At 49.2% G+C, this 17,559-nt stretch overlaps 2 protein-coding genes across 3 annotated transcripts in view; both read left to right on the top strand.

Annotated features, from left to right (window-relative positions):
* nlrc5 (NLR family, CARD domain containing 5) overlaps positions 1–6,821 on the top strand; it is a 30,519-nt gene extending 23,698 nt beyond the window's left edge. The window contains exons 34-48 of the mRNA XM_036544166.1: positions 1–84; positions 960–1,043; positions 1,194–1,277; positions 1,606–1,689; positions 1,799–1,885; positions 2,044–2,127; positions 2,691–2,795; positions 3,077–3,160; positions 3,448–3,531; positions 3,875–3,958; positions 4,953–5,036; positions 5,491–5,568; positions 5,870–5,953; positions 6,203–6,286; positions 6,701–6,821. The exon at positions 1–84 is cut by the window's left edge and continues 34 nt beyond it. Of these exons, the coding sequence (XP_036400059.1) occupies positions 1–84; positions 960–1,043; positions 1,194–1,277; positions 1,606–1,689; positions 1,799–1,885; positions 2,044–2,127; positions 2,691–2,795; positions 3,077–3,160; positions 3,448–3,531; positions 3,875–3,958; positions 4,953–5,036; positions 5,491–5,568; positions 5,870–5,953; positions 6,203–6,286; positions 6,701–6,782 (1,276 nt within the window). The 3' untranslated portion in view covers positions 6,783–6,821. The remainder of the gene's footprint in view (positions 85–959; positions 1,044–1,193; positions 1,278–1,605; positions 1,690–1,798; positions 1,886–2,043; positions 2,128–2,690; positions 2,796–3,076; positions 3,161–3,447; positions 3,532–3,874; positions 3,959–4,952; positions 5,037–5,490; positions 5,569–5,869; positions 5,954–6,202; positions 6,287–6,700) is intronic.
* A 1,332-nt stretch (positions 6,822–8,153) lies between these two features.
* The window catches only part of cpne2 (copine II), a 33,313-nt gene continuing 23,907 nt past the window's right edge, over positions 8,154–17,559 (top strand). Inside the window, exon 1 of one of the 2 annotated variants that reach the window (XM_036543464.1) lies at positions 8,154–8,175. The gene's annotated coding sequence lies outside the window, so the exon portion shown is untranslated. Of the gene's footprint in view, positions 8,176–9,882; positions 10,142–17,559 lie in introns of those variants that run through there. The other variant, XM_036543462.1, reaches the window with a different exon arrangement.

The raw sequence follows: 17,559 nt of genomic DNA, 5'->3' as shown, positions 1-17,559 counted from the left end.
CCTGGTGGACTGTGCTCTTCAGGGTCAAAACCTGTCCTTCCTGCTGTCCGTCAGCCAAAACTGTCCCCTGCTGCAGGAACTGGAGTAAGTTTGTGTGCGTGCGCATGCGTGTCTGCGTGTGTGTGTATTTGTGTGTATGTGTGTCTGCGTGCGCGCGTGCGTGTGTGTTTGTGTGTATGCGTGTGTGCATGTGCGCGTGTGTGCATGCGCGCGTGCGTGTGTTTGTGTGAATGCGTGTGCGTGCGCGCGTGTGGGTGTGTTTGTGTGTATGCGTGTGTGCGCGCGCGCGCGTGCGTGCGTGTGTGTTTGTGTGTGTGCGTGTCTGCGTGCGCGCGTGCGTGTGTGTTTGTGTGTATGCGTGTGTGCGTGTGTGCATGCGCGCGTGCGTGTGTTTGTGTGAATGCGTGTGCGTGCGCGCGTGTGGGTGTGTTTGTGTGTATGCGTGTGTGCGCGCGCGCGCGTGCGTGTGTGTTTGTGTGTGTGCGTGTCTGCGTGCGCGCGTGCGTGTGTGTTTGTGTGTATGCGTGTGTGCGTGTGTGCATGCGCGCGTGCGTGTGTTTGTGTGAATGCGTGTGCGTGCGCGCGTGTGGGTGTGTTTGTGTGTATGCGTGTGTGCGCGCGCGCGCGTGCGTGTGTGTTTGTGTGTGTGCGTGTCTGCGTGTGTGCGTGCGCGCGTGCGTGTGTGTTTGTGTGTCTGCGTGCGCGTGTGCGTGTGTGTTTGTGTGAATGCGTGTGCGTGCGCGCGTGTGGGTGTGTTTGTGTGAATGCGTGTGCGTGCGCGCGTGTGGGTGTGTTTGTGTGTATGCGTGTGTGCGCGCGCGCGTGCGTGTGCGTGTGCGTGCGTGCGTGTGTGTTTGTGTGTCTGCGTGCGCGTGTGCGTGTGTGTTTGTGTGTATGCGTGTGTATTTGCCTGCAGTGTGTGCTGCTGGTTACACTCCAACATGTTTTTTTTTAATCAGTTTGTCCAGAAACAGCATTGGAAAGGAGGGGATGGAGTTTATTTCCGCTGCCCTCCCAGGGTTTCCCAATCTCAGGACACTCAGGTACTGATCAAACAGGGACACCTCTGTGTTCACTCAAACAGCATCACTCATCCAGGCTCAGCAAAGTAATCGGCAGCAAAATTAAATCTCAAAGCTGGATTCCGTCTCGAGAAATGCTTATTTTTTCTTTGCGTGTGTGTTTGTTTCCAGGCTGGGGCTGAAGCAGGTGTCTGAGGATGGAGTGGGGATTCTCATGGAGGGCGTGGCTCACTGCCGCAGCCTGGAGAGTCTGAGGTGTGTCCTGCTGTGTCCTGTCACTCACCAAGACACGCCCGCAAACGCCCAAGACATGCCCACAAATACTGAGATGAGGAGAAAAATTTCCAAGTTTGTTTCAGTAATTCTGAATGCAGAAATGAGGCAGTTATACCATTTTATCTCTACTTGGTTGGCTACAAATATGTTAAATTCATAAATCTGATATGGTATAAAACTAGCACCAGAGCAGCCATTGACAGCACTTTCTGTTTGAGTTAAACTGTGTTTCTTCTCAGTTGGTAATGTTGTGTTTCGAACCCTGGTCCAACCCTGCTCTCCCCGTTCCCCCCCCTCTCCTCTTCAGTGTGCCTCGTCATGCGATCACCGAGGAGGCGGCCGTGGCTCTGGGGGGAACACTACCCAAGCTTCAGCACCTCCGAGCCATTGAGTAAGACAGCGATTTGCCTTCCCTCTCGAGCTCCTGTGTTGGAGAATTCTCTGTGTGTAAATGGGACCTGACTCCCTCTCTCTCCCCCCCCCCCCCCCCCCCCCCCCAGTCTGTCCGGCTGCTCCATCCTCTCGGGGGCTGGATCACATGACCTGCTCAGGGGGCTGGGCCAGTGCCATGCTGTGGAGGAGCTCAGGTAAGGAGCGGTTACCTGGAGATTCTCAGCGACTGCAGTTCCTGGTGCTGATCTTTGTGCCGCTCCTGTAATGGCCGTGTGCTGGATCGTTCTGTGCTCTGTGTGTGGTTTGGGGTCTGCTGTTTTGTAAGCCCCTCCGCTCTGTCTCCTGCCCCCAGGCTGGATTCCCTGCTGCTGAACGCAGAGGCCACCGCCTGCCTGGCCGGTGAGCTGAAGGGCATGGCCTCTGTTCGGAGACTCCTGTGAGTACAGTAATATCCACCGCATTTCAGCATCTGCCTGTGAGGTGCAGTGTGAGACCACAGCTGCCTGAACCCCTTCATGGGTGGATCCGCCATATGCTGTTCATTTAATTTGTTTAACTTTATTTTCTATGGCAAAGCACTGTGATTGGTTCAAATCAGTGAGTTACTGCTGGCTCCAGGATGGCTCCGCCCATGCTGCGGTTTGAGAAGCCTCACACTCCTCATCAGTGCATTCCTGAAGCCGCTGCCACCTCCCTGAGCATCTGTGAAACTGTTATGGGTGTAGTGAGACTGTGATGATTTAAACTCGAAAAATTCAAACCTTGTTTTCCTGCTAATAGTTTTGGATGCATCTGCATTTTAAACACTGTGGAGTGATGGTTTTAACACCTCCGTGGTGTTGGTGTATTTGACACTTTGACTTTTCACCATTCACCACCATTTGTTCTTTGAGGCTGTTAAGCTATTTGACACTGTAAGGCTTGATTTAATGTTATGAAATTATCTGAATCTCTGCTCCCCTTTTCTTTTAACCTTTAAATTTTGTTCATGATCTCCAGTCTGAATAAGGTCACCATGGCAACGGGCAGCTCAGAGGAAGGGCGCAGGGCCATCCTGTCTCTGCCGGGGTCTCTTGGGGGGTTCCACGGGATGGAGGAGCTGGAGTGAGTGTCCCATCCGGCCGATCCACTGCGGGTCTTACCCGCAGCGCAGACAGGCAGGACTGCAATCCACTTTCAGGGTTCAGTTTTGGCACACTTGTAATAATGTAAAAAATGAATTCATGATCTGATTGGCTTTACATTTTTTCCTGTTTTAAACAAGCTGTAAAAGGGCTTGACTGAAACAGTACAAATTGATTAGTGGAAACTGATGTCTTTTACATTTAAAAAGTGTTGGTGTTTCCCATACTGAGTATGGTATGTCTCTCCTGGCTGTCCTGTAGGCTGGACGAGGTGCGCATGGGGGAGGGAGGAGTCCTGCAGCTGGTAAAACACCTTCCGAGCTGGACCAGGCTGCGGAGGATCAGGTGCGAACAGGCGGGTGTGGTCAAAGGTCAACAAGTGAAAGATCTAGGGGAGCAGAGAGACGTGCTTACAAGTCAGACACTAAACCACATTCTCCTCTAAAGCCTCATTCTAATTATATACCTGCTACTGACACCATGGTCTCCCCACGTATAACGCTGTGCGCCCAGTGGACACTTGCAAGGGCAGCTTTCTGTAGGGCTGCAGCAGCACATTTGTTTTAAATCCTTTTTGTGTCAGACCCCCGTTCCCACCCAGCCAGCTCCTTAACCCCCCTCTCTCCCTGCAGCCTGTCAGAGAACTGCGTGAGCGATGCAGCGGGACAGAGGCTTGCAGCGTCCCTGCACCACTGCACCGCCCTGGAGGAGCTCCGGTGAGGACCGAGCGACACCTTCAAACCTCACACTCATTATTTCACACCGAATGCGTCTTACTGTAACGCTGCGGTCCACTGAACCCCCCAGTGCAGCTGCTCACTACATTACAGCACATTATTGGCATTTAGCAGATGCTCTTATCCAGAGCGACACAGGGTACAATATTTTACGTTACCTGTTTATACAGCTGGATATTTACAGGGGCAGTTGTGGGTTAAGTACCTTGCCCGAGGGTACAGCAGCAGTGAAGCAGCGGGGAATTGAACCAGCACCCTTGTGGTTACGAGCCCTGCTCCTATGCTACGCTGCTGCTGCTCTGACCCTGTGTTTCCATTCCAGGCTCTCCAGGAACGCCCTTGGAGACGCCAGCGCAGCTCAGCTGGGTGTGGTCCTGCCTGTGCTGACCCGGCTGAAGGTTCTGGAGTAAGTCCGTAGCTTCCACGGCAGGTGGTGCAGGCGTAGATCCTGGAGGGCCATGAGCATTTGGTCCAGCTTTGAACCCTGGCCAAAGAGTCCATTTGGTCTCTGTTCTGTATACATGTACACTGCTGTAGCGAAGGGCGAGAGAAGTCACCCCACCCGGCCTCAAACCCGGGTCTACGGGGTGCCAAACTGCAACTTTGACCGCAACACCTAAGAGCCAGGCTCATTGGTATGGCAGTCAGAGCGCATACTCAACCGTAGTGACAGCACTCTGTCACAACTGCATTTCCCAAAATGCACTGCAGTAAACCTTTGATGTCAGGGTAGGCTGCGTGTGCAGTCCTCGGTGTTCTATGGTAAAATGCCTGATTAAATGTCTCTGAGTGAGACATGGAGAGCTGGAACAAAAACCAGCTCCGGCCTTCCAGGACTGGAGCTCCAACACAGCAGAGGAGACCTGCGTAATTCTTCTTCATATGTTGTTGTGTGTCATATGTTTGCTTGTGTGGTTTGGGTCAGGCTACAGTTTGCCAGGATAAATCCTTTACTAAAGGATATGAGAGAGTGAAATGAGAGTGGATGAGGGTGTAAATATCTGTTTTTAATAAGCTATTTTAATATCTGTTTTTTAACTCCACATGGCTCAGCTTAACTCCCCAGTGATAGATATTTATTTTCATTATGAATAATTATGCATTGAGGTTGTGTGCTTTCGGGTGATGCCCTGACTGTGTTTCATGTACAGCCTGCAGCGCAACCAGCTTCGTCCACCAGGGGGAGCAGCAGTGTCTCTCGCCTTCCAGGCTTGCAAGAGCCTGACAGACATAAAGTGAGCTCAATGTTGTGCAAACCATCACATTTTTCCCTGATTGGCTGGAGAAGTGTTTTCCTGTGGTTGGTCTCAGTGTTCTGCAAACCTGGTGTTGAATGATCCCGTTCCCTGACTCTTGTTGTGTTTGGTTTGTTTTGTTTTGTTGTTTTTTAACTTGCACAGTTTGTCAGAGAACAGAATCGGGACAGAAGGAGCAGAGAAGCTCACAGAGTCTTTGGTCCAAATGTCGTCATTAAGGAAACTACAGTAAGACATTTTTAATCCTTCATGCCAAAGTCTCCCCGACAGCCTGACCACACATGGTGTTCCAGCCTCACTGATCTCTGCGTTAATCAAGCTGTAGGACATTGAATCTGACAAATAAATAAAATCTTTAGTCATGTGATGGGACTCTGGTCTCTCGGCTGTGCATTCAGATTGAGATGGCATCCTTTTAGAAGAGTACTTCAGATCAGTTCCTTGGTTAAAACTCTTTCTGTAAAATGCTTACAGGATGTGCTAAGATCCCCTGGATAATATTGTCCTCTAAGCAGACTAAAAGTGGAAAGCAGTGTCCTCATTTCAGAATGGTGTTAAATGTATGCATTTCAGTGTAGATTCGTGCATGTATTCCTGGAGTCCCAATGGGACAGCTGCAGCTGGTTTGCACTGCTGCGCAGCCAGCTGTCCAATGTGAACCTGTGCTGCGTCTGCTTTGCAGCCTGATCTCCATTGGCACCGCGGAGCTGACCGGGCTGGCTGAGAGTCTGCAGCACTGCGTCTGCGCAGAGGAAGTGAGGTGAGTGTGTTTGCATTGCAGTCGCAGTTGTAGTGTGAGGGCGAATGATCACCTTGTGGGGTCCCCGCATGGACAAGCCTCTGCCCCACCCCTTAGTGAAGACTGATAACTTCAATCTCCGCTGTCTCTGTCTGTCATGTTCTATCTGTCCCTCTCCATTCCTCCCTCCCTGTCTCTCTCCCTCTCCATCTGTCTCTCTCTCCTTCTTCTGTTGAAGTTTCACTGAGAAAGATATTGTAGGATATTGTACAAATGTTTTTCTTCTGTAAAAAAATGTTGCCCCCCCCGTTCTCCCTGTCAGTCTGGCCTGGAATGACTGTGGTGATGAGGTAGCACTGAAGATGGCACAGGTTCTGCCCCGATGCACCAAGCTGAAGCGTCTGGAGTGAGTTCTACCGCCCGCAGTGTGACCACACCCACACCTGTCATCTCTCACCTTACACAGGAACACCCAGCTTTCCGCTTCTCCCCGCTGGAAGTGACCTGCAATCCAATCCCCGTTTCACACACAATCTAATGTCCTGTTTGGCATATGATACGAAATCTCTTCAGTAGTGTGGAGGGTAATATGATCTTTGCTGTCTAGTTTGGTCCCTGCTTTGTAGTTTGGAACTGAGTTTTATTTCATTCACAGTTTGGAGTGTAATAAAATCAGCTCAGCGGGAGCAAGCGCACTTGCAGAAAGCCTGCGATCCTGTCCGTCTATCGAAGTGATCAGGTAATCACACACCTGCGAATCAGCTTATCCATGTGATCAGGTAATCACACACCTGCGAATCAGCTTATCCATGTGATCAGGTAATCACACACCTGCGAATCAGTTTATCCATGTGATCAGGTAATCACACACCTGCAAATCAGCTTATCCATGTGATCAGGTAATCACACACCTGCGAATCAGTTTATCCATGTGATCAGGTAAAAATGCTGGGGCATCGCTGTACTCCACATGGTTTGTGAATATGCTGCATTAATCCACATAATCCACTGTATTCACCTGTATGGTGCCTCATAATGTAGCACCCCACCGCCCCCCCAAACCAAATTGGTGGTGTACCTGCTGATGTTTTTGCATGGCTCATTGCTTTGCCTTGGTAAAACATCAGTTTGACTCTGTGTTGTGTGTGAACAGGCTCTGGAAGAACAGCGTGAGCTATGATGAAGCCCAGCGGCTGCACAGCAGGGAGCCCAGGCTGAATTTCTCATCCACGTAGTCTGCTGCTGGCCCGCCCTGACGCGGTGACCCGGCACCCCAAACCTGAGCGCTGTCCGCGGGGCAGCACCCCAAACCTGAGCGGGCCGGGCACCCCAAACCTGAGCGGGGCGGGCACCCCAAACCTGAGCGGGGCGGGCTACCTCCACAGCAGACACGCACTTTAACCTGCTCTGTTTTGCACTGCTTGAGAGAGCCTTCTTCTGCAGGCAGACAGCTGCCCGCTCCTGAAGGTACGTTTGTTTACATGAAGGTAGAGAAGGCGTGTATGAATTAGAACTGGGCGATATAGCCGTCGCGATATATTGAATAGCTATTTTTACGCAATAACAGCTATTCCCGGTCTGTGGCGTTAGGTTTCTTCCCTTGTTTTTTTCCCTTTAGTCATACCTGATACGGGATAGCGATGGCTATATCTCCCAGCGCTAGGATGAATTAAAAACTGCAGTGAAGGTAAATGGGAACAGGAAGGTGTACTGTTTTTTTCTGGCCGGTGGTGAGGGCAGCAGAGATTAGACGGAGACACAGCTGCACAGACACAAAGCATTCCTAAAGCTTTGGTCCCTATAATCTCTCTTTAACTTTCCCGCCCCCCCAGTTCCCAGACCCCATGGACAGCTCCAAATAAAGTTCTCGCCAGTGTTGCTTTATGAAATTATTGGCAATGCTGTGATTGGCAGCTGTCTGCTGAAGCCCCACCTACCAAGGTGCACGAGGGCTCAGCAGGCCACTTTGAGTGACAGGTGTTGTCACTTGAAGCCACACCCATTTTCTAACCTTCCTGTTTCCCGTTTCGTCTCAAACCTGTTGTATTATTTCCATTCTCGTATTTATTATCCCGGAATGTTCTTCAATCTGGATATTTAAAAATGTTCTAAACATGCTAAAGTTGTTCTTATCATGACAGAGTAACAGTTAAGCATCTTGTGAAAGTTTTGATGCGAATTGTGAGTTTTCTTTGTCAAATTTGTTTTTCTTTTCCATCTTTTACAATAAATATTCATTTCTGAGCTCTTTCATGAAATGTGCAGTATTTATTTGCAGTTTTAGCACTGGTGTTCATGGCGCTTCTCTACAGGAATGTTCATAACGGTTATTCAATCCACACAGCAACGAAGGTTATGTTGGATAAAGCCAAATAGGTACGTGCTGTTTCTGTCTGAAGTCAGCGTTGTTTCTGTGGCATTGTGTCGGTGTAAACTGAAACGTTGTGGGAGTATTGTATGTTATCCGGAGATAAGCGCACCATGGCTGATTGCGTAATATAAAAGTGTCGTAGTTTGATTGTCGCTAGATGGCAGTACAGTCATGGAAGGAAAATGTAGTTGTAAAAAAGTGTTATTATTATCCATTACCAAAGATCATGGGGTGATACGGAGCTCTTCAAACCAATGGTGAGTCCCGCAAGTTACTTAAGTTATCCCAACATCTGATTTTGCGTTCGGTACAGAGGGAACCCTATATAGAAAATCGATTTTTTTGTAGTTAAATTATATTTTCACACCGACGAATGACTCTGGAGCTGTGCAGTGGGGACTATGCGAGTGACTTTTTATCCAGCACCTAGGTCATTAAAAGAGAACAAACAAATGAAAATCAAAACATTAATGCAATGTAAATATTTCCCGAAAACACATTCTCGTGCGCTTGATGTTGAGCGCAGAAGCACGTGTTATAATCGATAAATAAATTCGAAACGGTCTCGCGGTTCCGGTTTGATTAGTTTGTAATTGCACGTTGCACAAAAATCGTAAAGTAGCCGAATGAAAATCCTATCCCACCATCTTGGGTTTTGAGTTATGTTGTGCATTTTGAAAAGTCATTGGTGTTTTGTAAACTAGAGCTAAGGTCATTTCATGACAACTGCGAACAGACTCTGGGATGGTGGCAGCTGCTGCAGCGACACTGAGCCCCCAGAGGTCCTGCTCCGCGCCGAAACTCGCGGATCCAGCGTTACAGCTCCCCAAAGCCCAATTCACGTACGTCGTTGCTGTCTGATAACTGCTGCTGTTGTCCTGTTGGGTGTTTTTACGTTCTGAATCTAATGTATGTTATTATTCACTTCAAAATGAGTCCCATATTTTGCGAATATTCTTACTGGCTGCGTTCTCAAATGTCGCCAGCCTCGGTGACAGGCACTGCCTCGCGAATACTCGGGGAATTCTAAAACGAATCCTCCATTGATTGCCACTACTACATACCAGCCATAGCATGTTTGTAAGCGTAATACGTAAGTGGGCTACAGCTACACCGCAAAGAACTCAATGAATCCATACACTAACCAGTACAGTTCATGATAAAATCTGACCCTGTTTCGGAAAATGCTACATGTCATTGAAGTGACTGAATACTAGTACTTACAAATAAATACGATTTAATGCCTAAACATAAACAAATGCGCCGAAGTAACCCACTTTAAAAGGTGAATGTTTTGTCTAATCATATGTTACATAGGATTGCACATCGGTTCGTTTCATTGGGTGCATGGTGCTTCCGAGCACTGATCTGGGATCGGATAGCAAAACCATTTCAGCCCCATGACATTTTGCGCAAAAAGCAGAAGCGGCCAGGCCGAGAGCTTTGCGGCAGACCGTAGGCACTCGCTGGTCTGGGAATGTCATACTCAGGTCTGGCACTATTGTTCATAGCACTCAGGTGAACGCATCTTCTCCCGCGGTGTAAGTCGATAGCGTTTATTAAACGACTAATGTAATGTCTTGTACTGTTTTTTCTTCATATGAAACATTTTTCAATTATTTGAATAAAAATGTAGGCTACACTGAATTTTACAAACAAGTATTTTAAAAAAATTTAAAGCAATAACTTGATTCTGTAGTATTGCGTGCATTGAAAGACGTCATCACGGATGACGATAAAGAATTGTTTTCGAAAGAACACAAAACCACGTGGTAATTGTCGCCTGTACGGTTATCGCAGGTGTTGTTTCGGTTTGCAAGGAGCAGTTCGCAAGCAGACGTATCTGCGCTGCGCAGTCATCCTGGCTGTGCGTGCATGAACACAGAAAACAAGAAACTATACAAGAAAGTGGCAGTGTAGTGTGTGAGTGTGTGTGCGCTTGGCAGACTCGCTACGATTTGGGCGGAGTTCTGCGTTTGGGAAGTGAAGGATCACTGAACAACTTGCATTACACAGTAGGAGAAGTTGTCATATGTGGATGCTCGTTGTCTAGAAGGATTTGTGGTATCATCGGATTTCAGCTTCGTCTCTGAGTCTCCGTCGGTAGTGGATCTGTTGCTGGATACAAAGAACGCCGCGCAGCAGGTTGGCACCGCGGTTCTTCAGTTCAGAACTCGGAAGAAAGAAACGAGCTCGCCAGAGAACTGTGATCAACAGCACAGGGTAAGCGTTTTCACGGCTGGATTTAAGTAATCTTGAAAAATAACAGTTATCTCCAGACATTACTTTTTACTTTGTTGGCTGTTTCAAAAATGTTTTAAAATGTTGCATCAGTTATCTAAAATGTATCAAACAATGGTACAGAAATAAATATGGGCACTCGGTAAACAGCATTCTGTCAGAGACCAAATAGTTTGCACTGGAGATGTGTAAACAAAACTGATTGTACATTATAGAGGTCGATCCTTAACTGCGGGGATTCTGCTGGAAAATGGCTGTTAAAAGTGTTTCAGAGTGTAAGTGTTCGCTCAGAATCCGTGCGAGCCCCGCTGCCCTTCGCTCGTGTGATGCCGTGATCCTCTCCGTTCTGTGGGAGAGTGGCCGCGTTAACTGTGCGTTATGGTGAACACACCGCGTGAAAACGCCGTGTTTCACACCGCGTGAAAACGCCTCCGAAGCGTAAAGTCATGAAGTGCATTCGGGTAACAGCAAGGCAGTTAGTGTGGCTTCATTGCGTGTCTGTGAATGGACTGTGTGATGATATGTCTCTCCACAGCGGCAGTGCAGAAGCTGCTAGCCTTTGCAGTTAGGCGCTGGAGTCCGTTTGTTAGCTTACGGTGTCATGATAGTAACTGCATGGTCAAATACTGACGCGTACTCGCTGGAGTAAGCCCCGGGAGGAGGGATGAGTTGGGTGTTGAGTATAGTTGCAGTGACCGCTGCGAAGGCGCATTTACTGCGCTTTCCAAATGGATGCATGTGCCGCGCGCGGCGCTTTCACTGCGGTTTGGCTCTCGCGCTTCGCACGCGGAGGGGGGAGAGATGACGTCACGAAGACCCTGCGTGTTGCCACGTTCAAAACCTGGAGGGCAGGGCACAATGTTAGCCCAAAGCGGATAACAGATACGAGCTCACATTCAGAATACACCGTTTCCACGGACTCTGGCTGGATTTGTGCTGAGGAGTCGAGGACTGGTAAAGCGGATCTTTCCTGTGTCAGGTAGTTAATGTGAGCTGAAAGGTGCCGGTCCGGGGAGGTGGACAGGCCTTTGCATTCATGCTGTATTTTTCACCTCATGTAAATAAGAAAGCTGTGGCCAGAATGTGACATACGTTATAGCTGTCGCATTGGCAAATGGGCCCATACTGTGTGAAAAACAGACCTAAATAGACATGAGATGGGGCAAAAACCTTGAAGAAGATCCTAAGTGAGAGTTTGACAGCACAGAGTGCAAAGGGGTGTGGCAAAACACTGACCAAAAATAGCATGGACCAAACATTCAGAAGAATGAAGAGCTTATTTTCCTTTAGATTAAGATCTTGAGTTTGGCCTTATCTCCTTGGTGGTTGCGCACACAGAGCAGAGCAGTTGGGTAATTATTCGGTTGGCGGACGGAAGGAGGATGAAGACCCTGCGGAGGCTTCCCTGTGTGCCTGTATGAGCCTCAGTGGCCTGCATGTGTATGAGCCAGTGCTGACCTGCTGATCAGAAACATCCCTACATGCTCTGTCTGCACCCCGAACAGCAGGGTCACTTTCTGAAACAGTGCAAAACAGAAAGCACAGACACTCACGAACACACATACACACACAAACGCGCACAACTGTGCACAAATTCACAAGCACACATACACACACAAACGCGCACAAATTCACAAGCACACATACACACACAAACGCGCACAAATTCACAAGCACACATACACACACAAACGCGCACAAATTCACAAACACACATACACACACAAACGCGCACAAATTCACAAACACACATACACACACAAACGCGCACAAATGTGCACAAATTCACAAGCACACATACACACACAAATGTGCACAAATTCACAAGCACACATACACACACAAACGCGCACAAATGTGCACTAATTCACAAGCACACATACACACACAAACGCGCACAAATGTGCACAAATTCACAAGCACACATACACACACAAACGTACGCAAATTCACAAACACACATACACACACAAACGCGCACAAATGTGCACAAATTCACAAGCACACATACACACACAAACGTACGCAAATTCACAAACACACATACACACACAAACGCGCACAAATGTGCACAAATTCACAAGCACACATACACACACAAACGTACGCAAATTCACAAACACACATACACACACAAACGTGCACAAATTACCAGACACACATACACTCACACAAACCTACACGCGTGTGCGCAGACACACACACACACACACACACATACACAAACACACATGCTCACAGACATGCATACACACACACACCTACAGACATGCACAAACAAACATGCACAAAAAAACACACACATTTGAATGCTGTGTTTCAATCCACAACGAAATACAGGTTTTGCAAAAGATATGTGATAGATTGATGCCAAGATCCTGTGTCCCCTTGCATTTGTTAAAACACATGATGAAGAATCTGTCACGCTGCTCTGTGCTTGGGGATGCCTGTAGCACTGTTCCTGCTGTTGGAACACACACACACAGGAGCAGCTGGTTTGGTGCCTGTGGGCGGGGAAACCGGGCCGGTCTCAGACCCGCACGGCGGGCTCTGCGGTCTCAGGACGACATACTCGCTTAGATGCCATTGCATCCTTTTCCTAGTTACGGTGTATCTGATAGGGCTTGTGGTAGCTTTGTGTTGTTTTTAACCTGTGAGAGCATTCTTGGCTCAGCCCCAAAAGAAATACGTGGATTCCAGTTTGACCCATGTACAGGGTCTCACTGTGGAAAGATTGTGCAGAACAGACCCTCTCTGTGTCTTTACTGAGGGGTACAGGGAGTCTCCCCCATCTCTCAGTCTCTCTCTCCCTCTCAATGTGGCAGGGACCTGTTCCCAGCTGAAAGAGGCCATTCTCAGGTAGTGCCCACCCTCCCTCTCTCTCTCCCTCTCCCTCTTTCTCTCTCTCTCTCTCTCTCTCTCTCTCTCTCTCTCTCTCTCTCATCATCTGTTGCTCACTCTCTCTGTGTTGGTTCAGCAGTGAGTTTGTCCCTAACAGTCCCCACGCCAGCGCTCAGCGTAGTGGAATCCAGTTTGAGAGTGTTTCTCCAGGCAGCAGTGGCAGGGTGATATATTCCAGGCAGATTTCCCAGACTCGCTAATGTGGAAACGGCCCGAAAAACCAGCTCTCAGTTTGAGCGGTTCAGTGTTGAGTCAGTGTGCAGTGCAGTGATGACTGAACCATGGGCGTTCGTGAAATTGTGGCTATTGAGATGGAAATGTATGTTTTAAACACACTGTATTAGATTCAGTACCTCAGTTTCACTTGTTTGGAAGTCAGAATGAGGCTAGCAGATTTACAGGTCTGCTTATTGAGATAAATTCATCATTATGCAGCAAGCCTTTTCTGTTTGTTTCATCCCAGCTTTGGAATCAGTGATACTGTAACACACCATGCCCCTCTAGGCTCACCCCTATACTTCTCTGGCTATTTTTCGCACTACAAGTCCCACAATGTACTGCTGCAGAGCTGACACTGACGGAAGGATGAGTGTATCTCTCCCTGAAAACAACCTGACAATATAAGCACCTGCGGAGTCAGTAGGAGGCACTAATGTGGCAGCAGGAAATGTGTGTTCATATTTCCTGAGGAGTGCTGAGAGGTTCTGGGGACAGCCAGAGGAATAAACCTAAACCGCCTTTCTCTGTGAACCACAGTCACAGTCGACTCATGACACAAGCTCCACCCATCTGCAGGGTCCTTTCGCCCCTCTTCCCGGAGACCGTGCCTGTCCTCTGCACAGACATCTGTCGGCATTCTCCCATCCGGGGGGGGGGGGGGTCTCTCAGGAGCTGTGGGCTGTGAAGCGGAACTGCAGGTTCCCAGGAGCTGTCATAGAGCAGGGAGTAATTCAGAGAAACTGGCTGAATACCCCTGATCACTGTTACCTGCTCCTCTCCTCAGAGACACAACCCCCCCACCCCCACTGGTCTGTTTCCGCTAACCCAACCAAATTTAACGTACCTGGTAGCAGACAGGTAACCGGTAATTTAGAGTTAAAAACACAGAGCAGGTAAGTAGTGTTTACTCCACCAGTGAGCCGGCTGAGCTGGAGTTTCCACTGGATTTCAGTGTTTTTTTTCCCTGCAGATTGGGCTGTTGTGTCTGAGACAGAGTTTTCCATGGCGTCAGACTGAGGTGAGAGGCGTGTGGTAGCAAACGTGGCGATTACACCCAGAGCGCAGCCTATATATGCAGGTGTAGGAGCGGCCGGGCAGGTAGAGATGGTCAGAGACACGCGGAGACGCGGAGGAGGGACTCTGCTCCGTGGACTGACACAATGCTGGGGGGTCTGGGGTGAGTACTCCCAAAATCCTCCAGTTTTACTTCTCTTGAGCACACACACATACATACATACACATACACACACACGCATACACACATATACACATATACATGCACACGCACACGCACACACACACACTCACTCACTCACACACACACACATGGGAATGCACCCTCATGCACATCTGGAGTGTCCTTGTAGGGATTGAGTCCAGAAATGCAGCACTGGTGGGGGTGTTTGAGGCAAATTTTCATGTATCATATGAAATGCTGAATGCTGGTGTTCTTCACTAGGATTACACAGTTTTAAAAGAAAAGCTGAAACCATCACCCCTCGCCGAGAGCGTTCGTCCGAAATGGAGGCTTGTTTAATTCAGCCTGCACAGGGACAGGGTCACAGGGAATGAAGCTGCTCTTTATATCAAGATAGTTCTGTCTTTCTGTACAACACATTCTCATGTGTGTGTATTTAATTGTGTCTCTCTGTTTGAGTGTGTCTGCATAGATGAAAGATGTAGAGTGTGTGTGAGGTTGCATGCACGTACATGCGTGGTTGTGTGTGTACATGTGCATGCGTGAGCGTGAGTGCGTGTGACAGAGTGTGTGTGCGTGTGTGAGTGTGAGTGCGTGTGACAGAGTGAGAGTGTGAGCGCATGAGTGTGAGTGCGTGTGACAGAGTGAGAGTGTGAGAGCATGTGTGAGAGTGTGAATGCGTGTGACAGAGTGAGAGTGTGAGAGCATGAGTGTGAGTGCGTGTGACAGAGTGAGAGTGGGAGTGCATGTGTGAGAGTGTGAGTGCGTGTGACAGAGTGAGAGTGGGAGTGTGTGCGTGTGACGGAGTGGGAGTGTGTGCGTGTGAGTGCGTGTGACAGAGTGAGAGTGTGAGCGCATGAGTGTGAGTGTGTGTGACAGAGTGAGAGTGTGAGCGCATGAGTGTGAGTGCGTGTGACAGAGTGAGAGTGGGAGTGCATGTGTGAGAGTGTGAGTGCGTGTGACAGAGTGAGAGTGGGAGTGTGTGCGTGTGACGGAGTGGGAGTGTGTGCGTGTGAGTGCGTGTGACAGAGTGAGAGTGTGAGCGCATGAGTGTGAGTGTGTGTGACAGAGTGAGAGTGTGAGCGCATGAGTGTGAGTGTGTGTGACAGAGTGAGAGTGGGAGTGCGTGTGTGTGAGTGTGAGTGTGTGTGACAGAGTGAGAGTGGGAGTGTGTGTGTGTCAGTGTGAGTGCGTGTGACAGAGTGGGTGTGTGTGTGTGTGTGAGTGTGTGAGTGTGAGTGCATGTGACAGAGTGGGAGTGCGTGTGACAGTGTGAGAGTGGGAGTCTGTGTATGTGAGTGTGAGGTGAGTGCGTGTGACAGAGTGAGAGTGGGAGTGCGTGTGTGTGAGTGTGAGTGTGTGTGACAGAGTGGGAGTGTGTGTGAGTGTGCGTGCGTGTGACAGAGAGTTGGAGCGGTACAGCACCAGATAGCGGTGATGAGCTGCGCACTGTGTTGCAGAAGTAGGTTACTGGGACATCCTGACTCATTTCAGTGGTTTATGTGTAACCACATTTAACTTTTCATACAGCTGCGAGATGAAACTCCTTTTTATGTTGTGTTTTTAAGTAACATCTTTGTCAGTATTGGAGACCGCAGTGCTGTGCTGGGTGTTAATCTTTGCTGGTTCTCACAGGATGCTGCAGTTCTACTGCACAGCAGACTCGAACTCTCTAACCCTCTCAGCTGTAGAGCTGTGGTGTGATCCTGTGAGGTGCAGAGATGGCGCTGAACCTGCAGGCCACACTTTTTTGCTTGACCGGACGGAGAAGTCTGTGCTGTGCAGCACCTGTGTCCTCGTGGTGTGGTACCTGCTCTCCTGCAGTGTGGTACCTGCTCTCCTGCAGTGTGGTACCTGCTCTCCTGCAGTGTGGTACCTGCTCTCCTGCAGTGTGGTACCTGCTCTCCTGCAGTGTGGTACCTGTAGTGTGGTACCTGCTCTCCTGCAGTGTGGTACCTGCTCTCCTGTGGTATCGGCGCTGGTGTCTTGCTCTCAGGTCATGTGACAGTTTGTGCACAGTGCTGTGTGCTTTTCTGTGCCTCACTGTGCAAACAGGAAATACAAGCATAATGAGAGACCAGAGCGAGGTGGAGGTTTCAGCTCTATGTCGCCGCACTCAGGTTTGCAGGGGAGAGAGGAGTTACGCTGCAGGTGGTATCTCTGTCTGCTTTGGCTCACCAGCACAGGTCCTCCTTTCCAGAAGTGAACCAGCAGAGATTAATTAATCAGAGCAACGGCTACATCTGTCCTTTTCTTTGAAAAATGTACATAGGACATGTTCCACTGGAGGTTGTAGAATGCGAGAGTGCTCTCAGAGCGCAGAGAGATGCTTACTGCTGTCAGTATTCTCAAAAGGGCTCTTGACAGCCAACTTTCATTTTGTTCCATTGTTTTGACTACAGTATTTTCAGCTTAATATTGTTTAGGGTTGAGGTTTTGTGAGGACAATGTTCAGTAGGTTTTCTGAGCTCTGTGTTCAGTGGGGGTTCTGAGCTCTGTGTTCAGGGGGGTTTTCTGAGCTCTGTGTTCAGTGGGGGTTCTGAGCTCTGTGTTCAGTGGGGGTTCTGAGCTCTGTGTTCAGGGGGGGGTTCTGAGCTCTGTGTTCAGGGGGGGGTTCTGAGCTCTGTGTTCAGGGGGGGTTCTGAGCTCTGTGTTCAGGGGGGTTTTCTGAGCTCTGTGTTCAGGGGGGGTTCTGAGCTCTGTGTTCAGGGGGGTTTTCTGAGCTCTGTGTTCAGTGGGGGTTCTGAGCTCTGTGTTCAGGGGGGGTTCTGAGCTCTGTGTTCAGGGGGGGTTCTGAGCTCTGTGTTCAGTGGGGGTTCTGAGCTCTGTGTTCAGGGGGGTTTTCTGAGCTCTGTGTTCAGTGGGGGTTCTGAGCTCTGTGTTCAGGGGGGGTTCTGAGCTCTGTGTTCAGGGGGGTTTTCTGAGCTCTGTGTTCAGTGGGGTTCTGAGCTCTGTTCAGTAGGGGTACCTGAACTCTGTTTGGCTGTGAGCTGCCGTTCCTCTGCTACCCAGCACTGCCAGGAACAATCACTTTTACTTCCTGGGTTTGTTCTGTGCCAACCGTCGTCGTTGGGACATGCTG

The sequence above is a fragment of the Megalops cyprinoides genome, chromosome 13 (assembly GCF_013368585.1).
Source record: "Megalops cyprinoides isolate fMegCyp1 chromosome 13, fMegCyp1.pri, whole genome shotgun sequence".
NCBI classification, from domain to species: Eukaryota; Metazoa; Chordata; class Actinopteri; order Elopiformes; family Megalopidae; genus Megalops; species Megalops cyprinoides.
The sequence above is the reverse complement of the archived record's forward strand: the minus strand, read 5'-3'. Positions and strand labels throughout refer to the sequence as shown.